The sequence below is a fragment of the Caenorhabditis elegans genome, chromosome II, assembly GCF_000002985.6.
Source record: "Caenorhabditis elegans chromosome II".
Classification (NCBI taxonomy): domain Eukaryota; kingdom Metazoa; phylum Nematoda; class Chromadorea; order Rhabditida; family Rhabditidae; genus Caenorhabditis; species Caenorhabditis elegans.
In genome coordinates this window covers 1,036,920-1,059,408 of record NC_003280.10, presented here as the reverse complement: position 1 = coordinate 1,059,408, position 22,489 = coordinate 1,036,920, and the positions used below count along the sequence as shown (strand labels likewise).

At 38.2% G+C, this 22,489-nt stretch overlaps 6 protein-coding genes, 1 non-coding gene and 2 pseudogenes across 10 annotated transcripts; 5 read left to right on the top strand and 4 right to left on the bottom strand.

Moving 5' to 3' along the window:
- Positions 1-128: 128 nt before the first annotated feature.
- Positions 129-2,197, bottom strand: K02E7.6 (annotated as a pseudogene). The gene is made up of 8 exons: positions 1,954-2,197; positions 1,849-1,902; positions 1,589-1,803; positions 1,468-1,536; positions 1,300-1,422; positions 1,120-1,248; positions 700-1,065; positions 129-654 (listed from the first exon to the last, which is right to left on the bottom strand). Coding segments are annotated over exons 1-8 (1,726 nt in total).
- Positions 2,198-3,681: 1,484 nt separating this feature from the next.
- On the bottom strand, positions 3,682-4,385 carry K02E7.7 (uncharacterized protein; the record flags this gene model as incomplete). The annotated part of the gene is made up of 3 exons (NM_061499.5): positions 3,682-4,117; positions 4,167-4,248; positions 4,307-4,385. 3 exons carry the CDS (start codon positions 4,383-4,385, stop codon positions 3,913-3,915), a joined length of 366 nt encoding a protein of 121 aa, NP_493900.2. The 3' UTR covers positions 3,682-3,912.
- A 336-nt stretch (positions 4,386-4,721) lies between these two features.
- K02E7.8 lies at positions 4,722-5,313 on the top strand (annotated as a pseudogene). The gene is made up of 2 exons: positions 4,722-4,769; positions 4,831-5,313. Coding segments are annotated over exons 1-2 (531 nt in total).
- Positions 5,314-8,706: 3,393 nt separating this feature from the next.
- M01D1.11 lies at positions 8,707-8,819 on the bottom strand. The gene has a single exon (NR_101658.1). It is a non-coding gene; the product is annotated as a small nucleolar RNA M01D1.11 (small nucleolar RNA).
- Positions 8,820-9,459: 640 nt separating this feature from the next.
- Positions 9,460-10,564, top strand: fbxb-40 (F-box associated domain-containing protein). The gene is made up of 2 exons (NM_061498.6): positions 9,460-9,667; positions 9,716-10,564. The coding sequence occupies exons 1-2, from the start codon at positions 9,588-9,590 to the stop codon at positions 10,494-10,496; spliced, it is 861 nt and encodes a 286-aa protein (NP_493899.1). The 5' UTR covers positions 9,460-9,587; the 3' UTR covers positions 10,497-10,564.
- A 525-nt stretch (positions 10,565-11,089) lies between these two features.
- Positions 11,090-13,417, bottom strand: str-148 (the record flags this gene model as incomplete). Of its 2 annotated transcripts, NM_061497.5 has the most annotated exons (8): positions 11,090-11,277; positions 11,323-11,500; positions 11,556-11,684; positions 11,732-11,873; positions 11,984-12,118; positions 12,464-12,542; positions 12,588-12,672; positions 12,725-13,417. In NM_061497.5, 8 exons carry the CDS (start codon positions 12,902-12,904, stop codon positions 11,213-11,215), a joined length of 993 nt encoding a protein of 330 aa, NP_493898.1. The 2 variants fall into 2 exon arrangements, with proteins under 2 accessions (NP_493898.1, NP_001305225.1); NM_001318296.3 differs by lacking the exons at positions 12,464-12,542; positions 12,588-12,672; positions 12,725-13,417 and having other exon boundaries at positions 11,213-11,277; positions 11,984-12,018.
- Positions 13,418-15,376: 1,959 nt separating this feature from the next.
- Positions 15,377-16,472, top strand: fbxb-45 (F-box domain-containing protein). Its single transcript, NM_061496.2, has 2 exons — positions 15,377-15,472; positions 15,522-16,472. The coding sequence occupies exons 1-2, from the start codon at positions 15,384-15,386 to the stop codon at positions 16,438-16,440; spliced, it is 1,008 nt and encodes a 335-aa protein (NP_493897.1). The 5' UTR covers positions 15,377-15,383; the 3' UTR covers positions 16,441-16,472.
- Positions 16,473-17,081: 609 nt separating this feature from the next.
- fbxb-41 (F-box domain-containing protein) lies at positions 17,082-18,091 on the top strand. The gene is made up of 2 exons (NM_061495.4): positions 17,082-17,192; positions 17,238-18,091. Exons 1-2 carry the CDS (start codon positions 17,107-17,109, stop codon positions 18,043-18,045), a joined length of 894 nt encoding a protein of 297 aa, NP_493896.1. The 5' UTR covers positions 17,082-17,106; the 3' UTR covers positions 18,046-18,091.
- A 753-nt stretch (positions 18,092-18,844) lies between these two features.
- Positions 18,845-19,712, top strand: fbxb-39 (F-box domain-containing protein; the record flags this gene model as incomplete). Its single annotated transcript, NM_061494.1, has 2 exons — positions 18,845-18,927; positions 18,983-19,712. 2 exons carry the CDS (start codon positions 18,845-18,847, stop codon positions 19,710-19,712), a joined length of 813 nt encoding a protein of 270 aa, NP_493895.1.
- Between the last annotated feature and the right edge of the window lie 2,777 nt (positions 19,713-22,489).

The window sequence follows — 22,489 nt, the reverse complement described above, 5'->3', positions numbered from 1 at the left end:
AGCGAAATGGGCAAAAAAAAAACGACTGGGCTTCACAGTTTGGCTATAAACAATTGAAATTTTCTTGGTTATGAGGAAACCCTCTCATCTCTTGTTTCCGTAAAAAAATTATTACATAGAATATAAACATTTATTATTTAATTTTACAAATAAAAAGAGCTCTTCTGACGCCATAAAATGAGTTTAAATTGGAACAATTGCAAGGAGAATTACTCTCCAACCATGTAGAGCATATACCACTTGGCATAAAAGAGATTGACAACAGTCAGTTGTCCATGCCAATTGAAGGTTCCTGGACCCTTACGAGCCCCATTTTTTTTCGTCCATCTGACAGCCACATCTCTGGAAGTAACCGCCAAAAAGTACGAGCATCCCTTGAACTCGTTCTTCGCAGATGAGATCACTGCCGATCGAAGGTACTCTTTCATAAGAGTTGTCAAAGTGTGCAAAAGGTTTCCTCCGCTAGTTTTCCGATCCCTGTTATTGTCCAGTATATCCCCATATTGCAAACATGTCGACTCGTTGTGCTCAAATGCACGAGAAATGATCACGTTGAACTTTCCGTTATTTGTCGAGACGAACAACATTTCGGGTTTCACGGTGTGATAATCGCAGTGAACGTTTCTGTCGAAAACACATATATAGAAGTTGTCACTGAAACCTTATCATGATTTTCTGAGCTCCGGAAAGTTGACGTACTTTGTGAAAATGGTCTCGAATCCTTTCAAGAGCGCGTCGGCCATGTCTTCGTCCTTGTTAAACGAATTGAATTCTCTGCACATACTTTTGTGAAAAGAGAAAAGATGATATATAATACTTTGTGAAAATAGTCTCGAATCCTTTCAAGAGCGCGTCGGCCATGTCTTCGTCCTTGTCGAAAGTACCTTCTCCTTGAATTCTTTTCACGTAGTTTTTGAGGTTTGACCAGTATGGTCTGTCGTTCAAATAATGCTTCTCCCATTGTTTTACCAGAGTAGAGTAGTAAGTCAACTTTTCCATGATTTTATTACAGTCACTTTCGTCTTTTGGATGAAGAAGCCCCATAGCGAAGCATTCCAACATCAACTTAAAATTAAAAAAAAACAGCAGGTCTGTGTGAAGATGTTCGAATAAACTTACGAATTGTGCAAGTGTGCTTGCGAGCACGCTTTTCCACTTTTCAAATGTTGCTTTTGAAGTCAGCTCGTCTCCCGCCATAATCACTTTGAGAGGGTTCGTCACGTCCGACTCCAGCTTGATCATCATTTCCTGGAAATTAATTGTATTAGTAACAACTTCAAGCTGTAAATCTTCTCTTACTGTGACATATCTCTCTGGCTTCATTTCCTTGTAGCATTCTTCAAATCTCTCCTGCGCCTTCTTGTCAACAGATGCACAGTCCATCATGTATTCGAAAAGAAGAGAAGCCTTGTGAGCGTATTTCTGAAAGGTTTTCGATAATATCAATAAAAAGTTTTCTCCACTGACATTATAAAAATCATTCTCCACCATGAACGATTTCAATTCGTCGAATTGGACGGTCATCTTTTGCGAGAGCTGAAATCGTATTTATTTTGTATAAATTTGGATGCCATGAAACAGAGATTACCGATTGAAGTTGACCCTTGAGATTTCCCAACTCTTCAAGCACAGGATCTTTCTTTTCTGGTTTCGCTATGTCGATAATGTCTTTGATAAGTGATCCGAGTGGTCCAAAGATCTGAAGATACTTGGGAAAAGTTTCAAAAATAATCTTTCCCGCGTCAAGGAAATCCTTTGTGACACTGGCGACGTTTTTCACAGTGCTTAGAGCATCACTTCCTTCTGCAAAATAATTTTTTCTTTTTTCGTGTCTGTTCTACAACTTACGTGGAGAATATCCTTGTGGAATGACGGCATTTTTCAGCGCCTGGTCGAGAAAATCTGAAAGTCAAATCAATATAACCATCTTTAAAAAAAAGGAAGTGTGCTCACCTAATGATTGATCGCTGAGAACGTCTCCTGCTTCCTTCGCAATCGAAATGATCTCCATGGTGGCTGGACAATATATTTCAAACATTTCCGATTGCTCCAAGAGCTCCATCGGTTTGTTCATATCCACATCGTATTGTTGCTTCTCGTACAGAGCATCGTACTCCTCGAAAAGCTTTATCGTCCGTCGGTTCGGATCTGGCTTTCCGTACTCCACATTCTCCATTTGCTCGACAGGTGACGACATTCTCTCATGGACTTGAAGCGACGAATGATGCCAACTCTTCTCCAAAGTCTCCTTTTATACGAATGTTCGAACAAAGATCAGAGTTATCGTGCCACGAAAAATGCATACGGGCAGACAAGGTTTAGTCGCATCACGGCGATAAGAGATAAGAGTAAGAGTACTGATAATATATCTATTAAGAAAGGAGTGGAGAAATAAAGAAAAAAATAGATTCGTGATCAACAATTCCTGTTTATTGGCGAAATGATAATGTGTTTCGGTGTTAAATTGTAAACTCAAATATTGTTGTGGTTTGGTTATAGTTTTTGATAAAAAATGCGAAAGACTGTTCAAAACGGAGACTGCCTATTAATATATTAAAGGTGGTATTGCCGAAATTTTTCATTGCTTTATCAGACTTAAAATGTCTGAATACACCCAATTTCCTAATGAAACTTCTTGAAAACTTCTAGAAAACAAGTTATAGCGGCTCAAAAAATGACCTAAAATTTGATAAAATTTAAAATTTTAGGGCATTTTTTGAGCCACCATATATTTTTTTGAGAAGTTTTCCAGAAGTTTCATCTTGAAATCGGGTGTTTTCAGACAAATCGGATTGTGCAAAAAAATAACTGTGCTTCACTCTTTGGCTATCATCAATTGAAACGTTCTTTGTCATGAGGAAACTCTCTCATCTTTCGTTTTCGTATAAAAAACAATTATTAGAATAGAACAGTGCATTATTTTACAAATAATAATAATAAAACTAATTGAAGAAGCATAAAAAAGAACGATGATACATACATAAAAAAGGTTCATGGTCAGACAAATGGCCGGTTTGCCGTATAGACTATGGGGCACAAGAGCACTGCAAGCTTTTGGAGGTTAGTACCAGGAGTGTGCAGCAAATCTCAAATTTTGCCGAGCATCGAAATCAGCCGAGCTCAGCAAATTCGGCAAATTTGCCGTACACCCCTGGTATTGACTATGGGTGCATAAGAGGAATGGAAGGTTTTGAAGGTTAGCATCAACGCTCAAAATTCTGCTTACAATTGGGGCTCAAGAATTCGAAAGCTTAGTTGCTCAGAAATTTCACTGTAAATGGGTACCTCTAACACAGTAAAGTATGTACTTTGTTAATTTTTCAAAAGAACCTAGTAAATTACTTTTTATAATGCACTTTAAAAAATCTGCGAATATAGTTTTATTTAGAAAATTTTAATTTTGCCAAAACTTTTTGTTAGTACTATATTTCATTGGTTTCTGATTGGTTTTTCTAATCATATAGCAAGTTTTTAGCAAAATTTTTTTAAACTTGTTGCAATTACAAATGAGCAGAGCAAATGAGCAATTTGCGACGAAAACAATCTTTTTTTTTCTAAATTTTCTCAAAGAAAAACTTTTGAAAAAAGTGAAAAAAAATTTTGATTCCAATTTTGATGAAACTCTAAAAATAAGTTAATTGTGTTATTTTCCATTACAAAACTAACATTAAATCTTACGATTCTCACTGAGAATTTTAAAAGGTTGAAGTATACTTTGAGTTTTTCAGTTAAAAACAGTAGATTTACACATACAAACTGTTATATCTCAAAGAAAACATGGAATATTTTTTTTTAAAATAACAAAAACATTCCCATAAATTGAACTTTCAGAAAATATATTTGGCATTTTTGTAGCTAATCAGGTTCTTAAGTTATGCCAGTTTTAGGGAAAGGTACATGTTTGCCGCCCGCTCACCTCAAATTTGGATCGAAGTTAACGAGCACAGACTTCAGGCATGGATACGTCATCATCTTTTGGCTTTTTGTGAAATGTTCACTCTTGCTGAGAACCTCTGGGATGCCAAAACTGGAAGTTTTTTCGGAAACAGTGCTGAAATTTGAGGAAGTGCTAATATAGGAATCTTGGGGTGATGGGCATCGTTGAGAGAGTTCATCTCTGAAAATTCGAATATTTTGGCAATTAATACTTTTTTAAAAATTTTAACCTGGAAGGTTGCCAACATTTTGAGCTAGAAAATATAAATTCATCTGCTTCCTCAGTTAGCTGCTCGGTGAATGATTTGTTTTCTGAATAAAAAAAATTAGTGTTCAGAACGTTTTTTTTTTTTGGAAAAAGCCTTCCCACCTATTTTTCGAGTAGTTAAAGAGTTTAAAAATCGGCGGAAAACTCTAAAAGGCTTCCGTAAAGTATTGAGTAGTCTCATAGGAAATCTATGAATAAATGCCGTCTTCTTGTGTTACTCTAGCCAACTTACACTCTCTCCAGTTCACCACTATTTCTCGGAGAGTGAACAGTGCGGACCCGTACACCCGTCAAGAGGAGAATGGCAAGGTCACCCATGAAAGTGACGTCATAAATCTCTCACACATGGTGTTAGGCTGTCTCATTACAGTTTGATCTACAAAAAATGCGGGAATATTTTTCCAGAAAAATAGTGACGTCAAACCAAAATGTGAGCTCAGGTAGTCAGCCGAGATTTGAGATTCAAAGCAGGGGTGTGCGGCAAATTTGCCGTTTGCCGAGCTCGACAAATTATGTTCCTTATTATGTTCCAGACCAGAAACAGGCGCTGCAGGAGGTTTTTGAGGTAATTTTGTTAGAGCGGCCGACGTCTCACAGGCCCGAGAAAAAATAACTTCTAATTTCAGATGCTCCCCGAGCTCCCCAAAGAGCTCCAAACCTCAAAAATCTTCGTTCTAGCCACAGATTTCCGGTTTATAGTACTACCCGTGTTTTTTATGTCGACCCTATTATTGCTGGAATCCGGAATTTTCACATTTTTGATCTACAAAAATATGAGCGCCCAAAGCAAGGAGCTCTCCCTATCCCCACAAACTATAAAAATGCAAAAGCAGTTCCTACGAGCCCTGAACATCCAAACCTGCATCCCACTTGCCATACTCTTGATCCCACTGTGCTATTTGGTGATTTCCCGGGTTTTCCTGATCTACAACCAAGTTGCTAACAATTTTTGTTTTATAACCATCGGAGCCCACGGCCTGTTTTCCACGCTTATCATGCTCTATATACATATTCCGTATCGAAATTTCTGTGTGGATAAGTTGTGCTCAAAGGTACCTGGCTTCAAGAGGAGAACGTCACGGGTGGTGCAGCTATTTGGATCACTTTGAAAATGGTTTTTTTACGTTTTTATATAACTTTAAAATTTAATAAAACCTTGAATTACTTTTTCACCTTTAGTATCTTTCCTGAGTATCATATGCTCTTAATCTCAATTCTCAAAGATGAGAAGAAATTTTTGGAGCAGTTGTTATTTTTGAGCCGGCGATCATACCGATGAAGTCGTCAACGTCAACAATCTTATTTAGTTTTAAACGAGTATTTGGTAACACATGTGTTTGGGAGTTCGAGGATCTTAATCTATTTTTCTAAGAGCATTTCTTGTGGGATCGGTCGGAAAAGTTCAGCCATCGTGTTGTCCGAACGGCGGAAGTACTGAGAATTAACGGTTTTCCGTTGTATGTCCAGAGAATTTCAAATCTTAGAGTACACTTAAAGCATCCGACATTCTCGTTCATGATAACTAAATTGGTCGAACATTGGTTGAACAACGGCATAGAGGTTGGGACTCATTTTACAATTAATTCTTTCGGTACAACGGAGGATGGAGCTCGGAGTTTCTGGATGATCACAAAGAATACTTATTTATAACAATAGAATCGTGGCAAATCGGAGGTTAGATGCTCTAGGCTATCAGGCTAGGCCTATTAATTATCCTGATACACGGAAAATCCGAACACGCTTTTCTTCGGAAGTTTGGCTCAGCGTTGTGAAAGGATCTGGAGACGAGTGGATTTGCGAACTCGAAGTTCGAAGTGCAGAAGATCTTCCTACTTTACATTAACAACTCAGATTGAATAAAATTGTTGAGCCTTTGTTTTATTAGTTTTAACAACTTTGAATTCAGGGGTGTGCGGCAAATCTCAAAATTTGCCGAGCTCGGCAAATTCGGCAAATCTCTTTTTTCAATATTTGCCGAGCACGGCAAATTCGGCAAATTCGCCGTGCTTAACAAACTCGGAAAAATTTGATATTTTTTTTATGTTTTTTGGAGCACCAAAACTACTGAATTCTTAACACACATCTGGTTTCTGAATAAGTTCCGCGTAGTATGTCTGTTTAAGCATCAAAATAGCTCAATTTTGTGTCATTTTACTAAATTTTTGGCTAAAAATCAATAGGTTTAGTCAAAATTGTACTGTCAAATTTTTGACGTGTGCGGCAAATTTCGAAATTTGTCGAGCTCGGCAAACGGCAAATTTGCCGCACACCCCTGCTTTGAATCTCAAATCTCGGCTGACTACCTGAGCTCACATTTTGGTTTGACGTCACTATTTTTCTGGAAAAATATTCCCGCATTTTTTGTAGATCAAACTGTAATGAGACAGCCTAACACCATGTGTGTCTGTCCTTCTTTTTCTGTTATTTTACTCACAAAAAAACGATTTCTGCCGCACAAAAATGTGTAGATCAAATCCATATGAAAAAAATTTTGTAGATCAAAAGTTTCCAAAAATGGTTCTGATGTCAAAAATTATTGTGTATTCACGTTTTTTTTCCAGTTTTCAATCAATGATATGATATCTTGTATTTCGGTTATTCTCAATACTTCTAACAAAAAACTAATATTTTAAATATATTTTTCATTAACTTTTCATGTAGTTTTAAACATTTTCAAGTTGAGTTATAATATTTTCACCTACTTATAAACATTTTGAAAACTCCGATTTCTGACTGCCAAATTGAGCACTGGTCTGGGGCAGATTTTCAGCAACTCATCGTTGTAGAGTCGGAACCGAACTGCATTCACCATTTTTCAAATAAAATCTGTAATACTGTATTTAGAATATATTGCCGAGATTTATTGTGGATCTACTGATATAGCAAACAGTCCAAAAATTTCTTGATTTTTTTTTTGCAAATTTTTTGTTCGAAACTGCTTTACACACTAAATTATGGCAGTTAATAACGTTGCGAGCCAAAAAAATTTTTGAGCCAAAACGAATGTCTTAAAGCTCAGGCTGGAATTTTTTTCTTCAAAAAATGAGGTATACATTGGCTAATTTTTTTGAAAACACAGTTGGGGCCATTGAGGTTTTTTCTTAGATGTCTGAATTTGCTTATCCCATGTGGCTGGCATTTTACCTGAACACTTAAAGGTGGAGTAGCGCCAGTGGGGAAATTGTTAAAAACCACTCCTTTGCTCCCAAAATGACCAAATATCATGATAAAACTTTTCGAAAGCTTTTTGAAACATTTTTATTTACTGTATAAGTGGCAATTACTCAGTTTTTGCCACTCATAAATTTGGAAGACGTTCAAAAAAAATTTTTCCACATTTTTTATGTTTTAATTTTGTTTAAATTATTTTTATTAAAACATTTTAGGGGTCGAAACATTCGACATTTCTTTAAATTTCCTAAAAATTCGTATTTTTCAAAATTTTGGCAATTTGCCAAAACTTTGACCGGAAATTATGAAAAATCTAAAATTTTTTGGAGTGTTTTATTATGATATTTGGTTGTTCTGGATAATTTAAAGTGCATTTAGACAAAATCCCCACTGGCGCTACTTCACCTTTAATACCGCTAACCCATATCTTTAGTAGAATCCAAGTTTATAGTATTTTAAACTCATCTAGCTGTGATTCAAGTTATCCCACTTTTGAAAATGAAAAACTCCAAAAAATTTGGCAAGCACGGCAAATTAAAAAAAAAGCAGCTTTGCCGAATTTGCCGTGCTCGGCAAATTTAGTAGTTTGCCGCACACATCAAAAATTTGACAGTACAATTTTGACCAAAACTATTGATTTTGTCGCCGAAAATTTAGTAAAATAAAACAAAATTGAGTTATTTAGATGTTTAAGCAGACATACTACACGGAACTTATTCGGAAACCAGATGTTTGTTCAGAATTCAGTAGTTTTTGTGCTCCAAAAACCATAAAAAAGTACCAAATCCTCGGAGTTTGTTAAGAACGGCAAATTTGCCGAATTTGCCGAACTTGTCGAGCTCGACAAATTTTGAGATTTGCCTCACACCCCTGATCCAAATACTCCATTTCAACGCTGCGTAGCTGAGTGTTATGGCGGTTGCAATTGTGTTTTGGTGACGTCAGAGGAAACTAGTCCAACTGTGCAAGAGGGCCCAAAATCTATTGATCAATCTTTTTCTAGGTCGTAATTAGAGCACATCTGCTGTGCGCGCTCTGAAATGAATCGATAGAATTGCAGTGGGGGTGCTCTTGCATAATATTTCACTAAAACAGTGAATCCGTGAGCAGTTCGTGAGAAGCAGGTCTTCCAGTGAGATGTGGATTCGTAAGATGGTAAGTATGTGAAATTTCTGAGTCAAAATTCGTTTTAGTGAGAGCTTTTGAAACGAGGTTAGTGTTCGATGAAAGGTGGGATGTATTTTAAGGTGCTTGGTAGGTAAGAATGCATTGATTACTTTGAAAAAGGGATCCATTTCGAGTAGCGAATAAGGACGAAGGCTAGAAATCTCATGACCTTTCAAGAATTCTTTGAGGGTTTCAAATTCGGCATCGTCAAACTCATTATACCTTTGATAATAAGACAAATCAATTTTCGATGGGTTGATTATAGACAGAAAGTGATCTAAGAAGCTTCTCACATCAAACTGTGGCGCAGAAAACTTGATTATCTTTATTTCGGGTAGCTTGAACGATGTTACTAGTCCGTGTTGGAAATAAAAATTTGATTTAGATTGATTTCCAGACAATTCATAGTGGATCGATCCAAGTGAATTTATACATAAACTTACACCTTTGAGAACTTGAAACATTCTGATATAGTCCTTAGTTTTCTTGGAGACCATTGAGAAACATATTCTGGAATCATTGACTAATGATTTTAATTAAGGAGGAAAATAACTTACTGTTGGATAGTTCCCATATTTAGTAGAACATCTTTCAGGTTTGGGAGACGAAGAAGAGGGAAAGGGGAGACAGCACCCATCAGGAGAGACGGACTGCAAACAGAATGAGAGGAGACAGTAGTCCAATTATATGATTGCAGAGCTGGTGAGTTTCTTTAATATCGATATTTTGGGTTTGGGCCAAGTGGAGAGAGTGGCACAAAAGACCTGGGTCTTTGGTATCGATTTCACAGTGCAATCGCCTCCCACGCTGCTCACGTATTCGCCCTTTTCTAATTGTTGGAAGAGGTCAGCAGTGATGCTATAATTGGTCCTACGCTAGCCCCTGGGATCCCGAGATAACTGAGTCTCCTCAAGTCACTGGACCGCTGCAGATCATGCCTCTTGGCTCAAACCGAAAATATCGATATTAAAGTAACTCACCAGCTCTGCAGCTATATAAATGGACCACTGTCTTCTCTCATTCCGTTCGTAATCCGTCTCTCGTGATGGTTGCTGTCTCCCCTTTTCCTCTTCTTCGTCTCCCAAATCTAAAAGATGTTCTACTCAATATGGGAATTATCGAACAGTAAGTTACTTTTTTCAATTCAAATCATTAACCAATTCTTTTTTCCAGAATCTGTTTCTCACTGGTCTCCAATAAAACTAAGGACTTTATCAGAATGTTTCAAGTTTTCAAAGACGCAAACTTCTGTATAGAAAACTGGAGATTGATTACCTATACATTGTCTGGAAATCAATCTAAGGCAACTTTTTATTTCGAAAACGGACTAGTTACAGCGTACAATCTACTTCAAACGAGAATATTTTCTGTACCACAATTTGATGTGAGGAGCTTCTTAAATCACTTTCTGTCTATAATCAGCCCATCGAACATTGATTTGTTTCACTTTCCAGTGTACAATGAGTTTGACGAAGCCCAATTCAAATCACTCAGTGAATGCTTGGAAAGTCATGAGATTTATAACCTTCATGTTTATTGGAAATTCGAAATGGATCCCTTTTTCAAAGTAATCAATGCATTCTTACCTACCAAGCACCTTAAAATACATCCCACCTTTCATCGAACACTAACCTCGTTTCAAAAGCTCTCACTAAAACGAATTTTGACTCAGAAATTTCAAATACTTTCTATCTTCCAAATCGACATCTCACTGGATGACCTGCTTCTCACGAACTGCTCACGGATTCACTGTTTTAGTGAAATATTATCGAATAACGACATCAATTTGTTCTTGAAGTTTTGGATGGGCGGTTTGAAACCGGAACTTGAAACATTTTTAGTTCAACGACATGAAGATACATTTAACTTTGATATTATTCTCGAAGGGATATCTCAAGAGTCGCTATTCAGGGAGCAGGATGGCGCGACGATTCACTTTACAAAAATATCATAATATATGTTTTTCATTGTTTTTTTTTGTGTGTATTTACTTTCTTTTTGAGTTAATAATAAATTTTTGAGAGATGCCATGTTCTCATCTGGGTTGCTCTTTTCTCGGTGCATCTGAAAATTATATTCTTTCAGTGTTCTAGCAAGAAAGAGTTTGCGAATGATGATACTAGTTGAATAGCTAGAACAATTACTTTATCATTAAAAATTTGCCAAAATGTTCGAGATTATTTATAAGGAAAGCAAAGAAAAGTCGAATATAAAGAAAATTTATTTTAAAAAACACAAAAAACAGAACATTTGCAAAATAATTTTCAGATTTTTACAGATGGTCAGCCTACGTGCCAAGTTTTGAATTCCCAATGCGTGATTTTTCAAGCTTACATCTCAACTACGGTATAGGGGGTGAAAACTTCATTTTGAATATGAGAATTATTCAATCTTTTTAAAATTATTATTTTTTTGATATTTTCAGATTTCTGTTTTATATTTTATATCCTAAAACCATCGTTGCGATTGGAAAAAAAATTAGAAGTTTAAAAGTTAAAATAAATGAAAATAAACATGCATTTGGTGAATATTCAAAAAAGAATATATTTATTTTTAAGAGAGACATTAAAACATTATGTTTTTAGTTTTTTCAGTGTCAATACAATTTTTCAAAAATAAATTAACTGATAAGCAATTTAATTTCTTTTTAATGGGTTTGATGAAACAAACTCAAACTGCACGTGAACTGGTAGTATAAGAGACAGTTGCTGGAGTCACCTTTCGAAGTGAGGGACCTAAAACATGTTCAATTAATTGCGTATTTGGCAAGCTGTACCCACATGTAACAGTTTTCCTGAATTCCTTAATACAAAACATCGCAATCAACGGTTCAAGTGATGGATAGACAGCTAGACTTGCACCAACAAAATTCGCAATGCTTCCAACGTAGACCTCGAATAATGGCAAAACGATCAATAATCCAACAGGACTATACATCATTACAAAAGGTAGAATTGTCTGAAAATCGTCAACCATGTTTCATTTTTATAAAACACACAAAAAATGACTTTACTTGAAATGTAAGAGTGATAAACAGTTGGCGATTTAGTTCCAAAGTTTTTCGGCTCATATGTCCACTGGCACTTTTCATTGTAAAATAAATATTTGATGCGCAAAACAAAATTGTTGAAAAACAAACAGCCTGAAGTAATATTTTTCCAAAAATGAATTTCAGAAATATGTACTTACAATTATACAAACACATTCCACAGAAGACATAATTTCCCAAAACTTCCAAATCTTCTCACCATTTGTTCCAACCGACCAGTACATCGGTGCAATAAACGAGACTTTCGTAGAATCTTCATTGTAATAAGCTTCTATTTCTTCTCTAAAGCATTAAATTACATTACGTTATTAAAATTGCATTGCATTACATTACATTTCTGTACATTACAATACACTACATTACATTACATTACATTACAGTAAATAACTCACCTCATGTACAACTGTTTCTCAACAGTATTTGACATTCCCCAATAAACAAATTCAAACCACAAAACAAAGCATACTAGGCATGGTATGAAAATAAATGTCAACTTGATGCCTTCAATGTTTTGCAGAAAATTCGATCTGAAATATGTATTCATATTAACGCTCCCAGCTGAGTGAGGCGCGAACTACGAGCCTCACGCCGAGGTGTGTGTGCAATGAAGTGCGAAAGCTAGTTATCTGTAGCGGCCGACACATTTAGGGTTCCGCAGCTTAACGTGAAACGATTAGCTTGGTGTGTGTGCGCAACATAGTGCGAAAAATAGTTATTTGGAAGCGGCCGACACGTTCGGGGTTCCGCGCAACACTATACAGTTGGATACAAGCGGCGTGAGTGACGCCGTGAGACCGGCGCGGGCGCCGATACGGCGACCTCATGAGACCTTAATTCACATTTAAAAAACTTCATTTCTGAGCAAAATCTACCTGCACATGGCTACATAACGATAGAAAAATTGAGCTGCCAGGAGAGAAATCACCAGAGCAAAAGATCCACAGTACAAGCCTAAAATTAGATTTGTATTCTTTAAAGTTTTAAAGTAGAACTTACATGTTAAATCATTACCAATCCATTTTTGATATTTCAACGGACTATCCATAATTACAATAAATATTGGTCCTTTTATATGCATGACCTAAAAGGAAACGGGAATATCATTAGTTCATCTGTACTTCTAATTAACCTACAGGTTGAGTTAGAACCTCTATCCATGCGTAAACCAAGGAATACAGTGCAAATGTACACATCACGTGACGGTACGTTCCAAAAAGCTTCTCAGCTTTTGTCCAAATGAGATAAACCAAAAGAGCATTGGTCACTTGAGCCATAAAAAACCCAGAATATTGTATGATATGCAGCCAAAGCATTTTCGTGGAAAATTGGAGTGAAATGAAAAAGTTGTGAGTGGTTTTTAAACGGGTTAGTAGTAGATGCTTCTTTATAAACAGACTTTATAAAAACAGATACAAAAAAACGTAGTGTAGTGACACATCGTATTTTTTTAAAATAGATCCCATTATTAATCATATTCAACCGATCACAAATGAATACACTACTTTATAAAAACAGATACAAAAAAACGTAGTGTAGTGGGTACATCGTATTTTTTTAAAATACATCCCATTATTAGTCATATTCAACCGATCACAAATGAATACACTTTATTTTAATGATTGAAAAACGAAAAACTATATGTTAAAAAAGGAGTATTCGATTGCAGTGAAAACATTTTTAATTACGCTATGGGCCGAGTTGTAAATCAGAGATGGGCAACAAGTGCCGTTCGGCAAATTGATTTGTCGACAAATTTGGCAAATCGGCAAACTGCCGGTTTGCCGATTTGCCGAAAATTTTCAATTCCGGGGAATTGCCGATTTGTCGATTTGCCGGATGTCAGATTTGCCGGAAATGTTTAGAGGGATTTTTTATAAGACGGAAACGTTTAAAACTGTGTCTTTTTGAATTTTTTTTTCGTTTTTTCTACATATTTTCATAGAATTTTATTACTTTTCAAAATGGATATAGGAATATTCATCGGATGCGTTTAATTTTGCGAGTTGAAATTGAAATTCTGAAGGTTCCAAAAAATAAGTGCGAAACCACAATTTGCCGAAAATTTTTGAAAAAATACTCGTTTTTCCGGCAAATTCGGCAAATCGGCAATTCGCCGGTTTGCCGATTTGCCGGTTTACCGATTTGCCGGTAAAAATCGTTTGCCGCACACCCCTGTCGTAAATGAAAAAAAAAACCATTTTTCTACAAGCAAAAATATTTGTTCATCAATATCCGCAATATCGGATATTTCAAACACAATCCCCATTTTGAAATTCTAAGAATTACAGAAGAAAGGTTTTTTTTCCAAATTTTTTTTGAATTCTAGCAAAAGTAGTATTAACTTATGGTAGTATTCGTATCCTAGGTCACATTTTATAGTTTCCATATTAATCACTTCATTTAAAAGTCTAATACGCACCAAGCAGATTTGGAGCAACGGAAACCGGAACTTGAAAAGTTTTCAGTGAGTCTCTATTCAGGGAGCAGGATGGCGCGACGATTCACTTTACAAAAATAGCGTAGTATATGTTTTTCATTGTTTTTTTTGTGTGTATTTACTTTCTTTTTGAGTTAATAATAAATTTTTGAGAGATGCCATGTTCTCATCTGGGTTGCTCTTTTCTCGGTGCATCTGAAAATTATATTCTTTCAGTGTTCTAGCAAGAAAGAGTTTGCGAATGATGATACTAGTTGAATAGCTAGAACAATTACTTTATCATTAAAAATTTGCCAAAATGTTCGAGATTATTTATAAGGAAAGCAAAGAAAAGTCGAATAAAAAATTTTGAGTCAATAATTTGTAAACTCAATTTCAGAAAATCTGAATTTTTGGGTGAAAAATTCCAAATTGTCAAATTAAAATTTCCAAAATAATTTTCAGATTTTTACAGATGGTCAGCCTACGTGCTAAGTTTTGAATTCCCAATGCGTGATTTTTCAAGCTTACATCTCAACTACGGTATAGGGGGTGAAAACTTCATTTTGAATATGAGAATTATCTTTTTAAAATTATTATTATAATATATGTTTTTCATTGTTTTATGTGTATGCATTTACTTTCTTTTTGAGTTAATAATACATTTTTGAGAGATGCCATGTTTCCATCTGGGGCGCTCTTTTCTCGGAGCATCTGAAAATTCCATTTTTTTCATTGTTTTAGCAAGAAAAAGTTTGCGAATGGTTATACTAGTTGAATAGCTAGAACAATTACTTTATCATTGAAAGCATTAAAATTTGAAAAAAAGTGTACACACCATTCCATACCATTCGCAATGCGGCTCTCGATTCATTGATTCAAGCCATATATCTCTACGCTATAACCATCCTTTTCAAAAATTTTATAAAATGATAAGCTTATTGCTCCGCCGAAAAAAGAGCCGCACATCCAGGTTTCCATTATTTAAGGATTTTAATTTGCCGGGTATTTTCAATTTTGTCAGTAATATTTTAGTTTTAAAGTTTAAAGTTTCCATAATGGGGTTATTCAAGTAGTGTCGGAAAATTAAAAAGTGTAGAAAAATTACGTCACAACTGTATTAAAATACATAAAAACATGTATTTTTATACATTTGTGACGTCACAAATGTATTTAAATACATTTTTCTACATTACTTGAATAACCCCATAAGATCAAGAATACGCGCGCGTAACCCGCCAGCAAAATGTTCTTACTAGAGAATGAGCTAGAGAACGGCAGGTGTACTATGACATGTAAAAATCGATATTCAAGGCGCTCACCGTCTCTGAAGGACCACTGTCTCCTCTCATTCTGCCTGTCTCCTTTCTCTGGTGATGGATGTTGTTGTATCTCGTTTCCACCTTTTGCGTCTGCCCCAAAAAAGCCTGAAAAATGTTCTACTCATTATGGGAATTATCGAACAGTAAGTTACTATATTTTTCTTCATTTCTTTAATTTAATATTTGCTTCAGATTTTGTTTCTCAGTGCTTTCCAATAAAACAAAGCAATTCATCAGAGACATTGGAGTTTTCGAGAATGTGAAGCTCTGTGTGCACTTTTCTGATCCGGTGAAATATGAGATTTATGACCCTATCGATAACAGTACTTTTTGGTTCTTATTAAATAACGGAAACGTATCTGCGTCACCTCGATATCCAAATGCCCATCGAGTGAGCATCGTTTTCTCTGCGTCACAATTTGATGCGAAAAGCTGGTTGAAACACATTCTGTACACCATAAACCCATCGGAAATCGAATCTCTAAGCTTTTTCCGCACCGCTCAGGAGTTTAATGAGAGGCAGTTCCAAATGCATGAAGATTGTTTGAAAGGGCTCAGCATTTCGGTTCTTATGTTCGAAAACATGAATCAGATGCAACATATTGTCAAAATTGTTAACGCATTTATGCCAACTAGGCAGTTGGCTTTTTTGGGAGGTTCACAAGATACATTCACCTCATCTGAACTCCTGGCGTTTCGCCAAGTATTGTGCCAGGAAACACTTCATCGTTTCTTTGAGATGCATGTTCCTTTAAATGAGCTACTTTTTACCAACTGCTCACGAATTTCCACTACTATCTTAACTGAAAAAGAGATCAATATGTTCTTGAAACATTGGATAGCTGGATTTAAGCCAGAACTGGAATACTTTTCTATTCCAAAACAAGGAACTCATTTCAACCAAGACATTATTCTTGAAGGGATACAATATGAAACTGCACCTATTGAGCGGAAAGTCCGAATTTTGAACAAATACACTCGAGGAGGAGCTGATATTCAAATGAGCCATGAAAGCAAAGTAACCATTATTTTTGACTTCATATTTGCCTTTAACTATTCAATGATTTATGTTGCTGTTCATGGTTCAAAATACATTTCTTTTAATTATTGATTTTTTTTTGTTCTAATAAACTTTTTCAACATCATTAAATGTATAATAAAATTGCCGGAAATATAAAGTTGATACTTTTTGTAGATTTAGGAGTCTAAACAATTTTCTATTTTCAAGCTCAAAATGTTTTAATCCTTTAAGTATTGACCGTTTTCTTTCAGAAAATGACTGACCGAGTAATAAAAAACAAGACGACTTTTTTTCAATTTCCGAAATTATAATTAGGCTTGAAAATTGCTGAAAATGTCGGGGAATCGGAAATTTTGGCAATTGCCGAAATGACCGATTGCCGAATTTTTCGATAGCCTGAATTTTGCCGGTTGCCGCGCACCCCTGCTCTGTAAGGAATTGCTCTGGGACACACACACACCCACTATACATATTCTGGAGTTTTAGACATCTTCAACCTTCCTTTCGCTAAATACATATATTGGATCCGGATTTAGCAGAACCCCTGCACGAATCATTTCAATCTGATTCATCAAAAATTCAGAGCAGTTGGAGTAATGTAAATACCTGTGACCTACATAAGAGACTAGAATATGGGCTAGAGAATGACAGGTGCGCTATCTAGAGCACAGTTTCCCACCGCGTCACAATCGATATTAAAGGTGCTCCCCAGCTCTGGACCACTGTCTCCTCTCATTCTGCTCTTATTCTGTTGCGATGACTGTTGTGTCTTTGTTTCCCCTCCTCCGTCTTCCACGTAACAACCTGAAAACTGTAATACTGAATATGGGAGCTATCGAACAGTAAGTTGATTTTTCAATTTATTTTATCCAACAATAAATTTTCAGAGTGTGTATCTCCCTGCTTTCCAACAAAACTAAGCAACTCATCAGAGATTTTGGCACCTTCAAAAAAATAAAATTATATATTGGATTTTCTGGATTCGTGGAGTTTATGTTTTCCGACTCTAATAGAAATTCTTACTATTGTGTCTTGAAAAACGGAACAACTAGCATCTACCGCGGCAACAAAACACCCCAACCGGAAGCAATGTTTCCAGTACCACAGTTTGATGCAAAAAGCTGGTTTAATCACTTTCTCTATGTCCTGAATGTTTCAAAAATTGAAGGTCTAGAATTTTCAGCTGATCCCCTTTCCCCAATGGAGCACACCATTGAACTCATTAAAACACTTCCACCAACCGAATCGCTCTTCCTAGGATATGCTCGTCACCGTTCTTTGAGTTCGTCCCAACTTGTTGCACTACGTCAAATTTGGACACCTGAATACCAACATGTTTTTCTACCAGCCGACTACTCTTTAAATGACCTACTATGCACCAGCTGTTCATGCATCGATTTACGCGATTCACTGTTAACGGAAAAGGATATCAATGTGTTCTTGAAACATTTGGCGGCTGGATTGTTGCCAGAACTACAGACGTTTGGTTTTAATTCACATAGGCCTAATTACGATCGAAGCATGATTCTGAAAGGAATACCCTTTGAAGATACACCAGCCGACAGAAAATTGCGATTGCCACCCGGAAACGCTTCAAACTACGCAGTAGATATACAACTGGCCGAAGGAAACAAAGCAACTATAGTTTTCAAAGATGTTCATAAATTCACACCAATCTTGGTCTCTGTGGATTGATAAATCAAAATTCATTTCATTCGAATAAAGTCTTGTTATACATATGTATTATCATTTTATGCGTTTAGTACACTAAAAATCTTTGCAATTTTGAAAAACTACCAGCTGGGAATGTTAGGTGTCCGTGTTACGGGGTACATAGTTACGGATTCTTGAATTGCGGAGATCAAATTTACGGAGCCTATAGTTATTAGTCCTTAGTCCGTAGGAAGAGAGTCTGTAATTACGAGGTCCGTTTATTACGGACGTAGTTTTTACTCAAAGATTGGGATCCACGGAATCTGAACCACGGAGTTCGATCCACGGAGTCCGTAGTTACCTAGCTGTAGTTAGCCAGTTGTTTCGGAGTCCGATTCATAGAATCCGATTCATGGAGTTTGTAAGGAGTTCCTCGAAGTTTGGCAAATATGGTCATATGTTGATGGGCAGCCATTTTTACGATATAAATTACGATAGAAATTAAACATATTTTCAATTACATTATACATATTGGTTGTAATCCAATAAAAATCCGAAATTCTGAATTCTGAAAAAAAAACCAGTTTTATTTGCAAAAACCTATTTTTCGTGCGATCTGAAAAACCGCTCGCTCTTGTTTACGGACTTTTAAATATCTAGACACAATTAATGTACGAGAATCTAAAATTGCAATCCGAAAGGCGGTGTAGGACCAATATCATTATAGCACCTCCTACTGACCTCTTCCAACAATTAGAAAAAGGTGAATACGTGAGCAGAGTAGAAGACAATCGCACTGTGAGATCGATGCCATCATTCTGCTCATAGTCCTTCTCTTGTGATGGCTGCACATTCCTTCCCTCTACTCCGTCTCCCTCCGAAGAACCTTGCAAGTGTTCTCCGCCAAGTGGAAATTATTGAACAGTGAGTTTCCCCCCTTTTAAGACTATTCTAAGTTTCTAACTTCATAAGTTTTCAGAATTGGGCTCTCGCTACTTTCCAACAAAACTAAGGAGTATATCAGAAAGTTTTGCGACTTTAAAGGTTTTGAACTTTCGGTATGGCTTCATCCATACGCAGTGGAGCTTGAATTGTTTAAAAATGGAGAAGGAGCCACTCACTGTTCATTTCGAGACGGCAGAGCTTGTGAACATAATGAATATCCAGACGGATTCACATTTGATGCTTCACAGTTCTTCGATATGAAAAGCTGCCTGAAACATTTACTGTATATTCTCAACCCATCGAAAATCGCTTTTCTGTTTTATATACAATCCAATGAGGTTTCCGATGAATCTCAATTTCAAATGACCGTGGATTGCTTAAAAGGCGTCAAGATCTTAAAGTTTTCTGCAAAGTGCATTCCTCAAATGAATCATATTGTCCGGCTTGTCAATGCATTTCCGCAGACCAACAGGCTCAGCCTGGTGAAAAACTCAAATCAACCGTTTCAGCTGTCGACTCTGCGCCAAATTTTGCACCGGAAGATCCAAAAACTTAACCTAGTAATTGATATAACGCTGAACGAGCTTCTTCTCAACAACTCTGCAACTTCTGACTTTTACAGTGAAAGGTTAAGAGGGAAGGATATCAATTTGTTCTTGAAACACTGGGCGGCCGGATTGAAACCTGAACTTGAATATATATCCTTCCAAATATCAGCCGTAAACTTCGTCGAAAGCACTATTCTTGCAGGAATACCCCATTGACTTGGGTGGAAAATTGAGATGTATGGAGTGGCCTCACCGACTGAGGAGCGTCGTAGAACTACTGGATCTTTGGATTTCTACATTTCTAATGGATTTCTGTTCATGCGTTTTATTGTTTATATGTAACCAGCCGTTCGCACGCGCTAAAGCGCGTGCTCCGTCTGGCTTCCTTCTAAGCTTTTCTCATAAATATTATTCTAGACGATTCTAGATGATTCCAGAATTTTCTCGAAGTTTCCAGAAGGTTCTGGAACATTCCAGAATTTTCTCAAATTTTCCAGATGATTCTAGAACCAAAATTTGAATTTCCCGACAAAAATTATTTCTCAGAAAATTTGAATTTCCCGTCAAACATTTTTCTCTGAAAATTTGAATTTCCCGCCATCACTACGATGGGTCTCACCACGATGGGTCTCACTACGATGGGTCTCACCACGAAGGGTCTCACCACGATGGGTCTCACCACGAAGGGTCTCACCACGAAGGGTCTCACCACGATGGGTCTCACCACGAAGGGTTTCACCACGAAGGGTCTCACCACGATGGGTGTCACCACGAAGGGTCTCACCACGATGGGTCTCACCACGAAGGGTCTCACCACGAAGGGTCTCACCACGAAGGGTTTCACCACGAAGGGTCTCACCACGATGGGTCTCGCCACGATGGGTCTCACCACGAAGGGTCTCACCACGATGGGTCTCACCACGATGGGTCTCACCACGAAGGGTCTCACCACGAAGGGTCTCACCACGAAGGGTCTCACCACGAAAGGTCTCACCACGAAGGGTCTCACCACGATGGGTCTCACCACGAAGGGTTTCACCACGAAGGGTCTCACCACGATGGGTCTCACCACGATGGGTCTCGCCACGATGGGTCTCACCACGAAGGGTCTCACCACGATGGGTCTCACCACGAAGGGTTTCATCACGAAGGGTCTCACCACGATGGGTCTCGCCACGATGGGTCTCACCACGATGGGTCTCACCACGAAGGGTCTCACCACGAAGGGTCTCACCACGAAGGGTCTCACCACGATGGGTCTCACCACGAAGGGTTTCATCACGAAGGGTCTCACCACGATGGGTCTCGCCACGATGGGTCTCACCACGATGGGTCTCACCACGAAGGGTCTCACCACGATGGGTCTCACCACGATGGGTCTCACCACGAAGGGTCTCACCACGAAGGGTCTCACCACGAAGGGTCTCACCACGAAAGGTCTCACCACGAAGGGTCTCACCACGATGGGTCTCACCACGAAGGGTTTCACCACGAAGGGTCTCACCACGATGGGTCTCGCCACGATGGGTCTCGCCACGATGGGTCTCACCACGATGGGTCTCACCACGAAGGGTCTCACCACGAAGGGTCTCACCACGAAAGGTCTCACCACGAAGGGTCTCACCACGATGGGTCTCACCACGAAGGGTTTCACCACGAAGGGTCTCACCACGATGGGTCTCACCACGATGGGTCTCACCACGAAGGGTCTCACCACGAAGGGTCTCACCACGAAAGGTCTCACCACGAAGGGTCTCACCACGATGGGTCTCACCACGAAGGGTTTCACCACGAAGGGTCTCACCACGATGGGTCTCGCCACGATGGGTCTCACCACGAAGGGTCTCACCACGATGGGTCTCACCACGAAGGGTTTCATCACGAAGGGTCTCACCACGATGGGTCTCGCCACGATGGGTCTCACCACGATGGGTCTCACCACGAAGGGTCTCACCACGAAGGGTCTCACCACGAAGGGTCTCACCACGATGGGTCTCACCACGATGGGTCTCACAACGATGGGTCTCACAACGATGGGTCTCACTACGATGGGTCTCACCACGATGGGACTCACCACGATGGGTCTCACCACGAAAGGTCTCACGTCGCAGGGCGTAATGGACCAGGCGGGGGTCAATCGCGTCGAGGGGGAGCCAATTAATAGACTTAGGACTTGCGAAGGGAAAGGGAACGGCCGAGGAGACATGCAAGGGGTGGGCAACTTGGGTAAGGCGTTACGGGGGAGGGAAGACTCCTTAATCGTTTCCTCGGAAACTAGAGGGTTTCCGCGAATGGGATTATGGCCGGGGTTCCCCCCTATAGAATATCAAGGTCAAGTTCAAAGTTTAGAATAGGTTTTGGTAGTGCCACCAAAGTAGAGGTAATTCGAGAGTTGGGAAAGTAAAGGTTGGACATTGGGAAGGCTTCATCCAACGCATGGGGGTTGAATAGTTTAAAAGGGGGAGGGGCCAATCATGGTTCATTTGGGGACGGCAGGGCTTGGAACATATGCAAGTCCAGACGAATCACATTTGGGTTTCACATTCTTGGATATGAAAAGATCCTTGGACATTTACCGGATATTCTCGACCCATCGAAATTCGCTTTTCTGTTTAATAGACAATCCAATGAGGTTTCCGATGAATCTCAATTTCAAATGACCGTGGATTGCTTAAAAGGCGTCAAGATCTTAAAGTTTTCTGCAAAGTGCATTCCTCAAATGAATCATATTGTCCGGCTTGTCAATGCATTTCCGCAGACCAACAGGCTCAGCCTGGTGAAAAACTCAAATCAACCGTTTCAGCTGTCGACTCTGCGCCAAATTTTGCACCGGAAGATCCAAAAACTTAACCTAGTAATTGATATAACGCTGAACGAGCTTCTTCTCAACAACTCTGCAACTTCTGACTTTTACAGTGAAAGGTTAAGAGGGAAGGATATCAATTTGTTCTTGAAACACTGGGCGGCCGGATTGAAACCTGAACTTGAATATA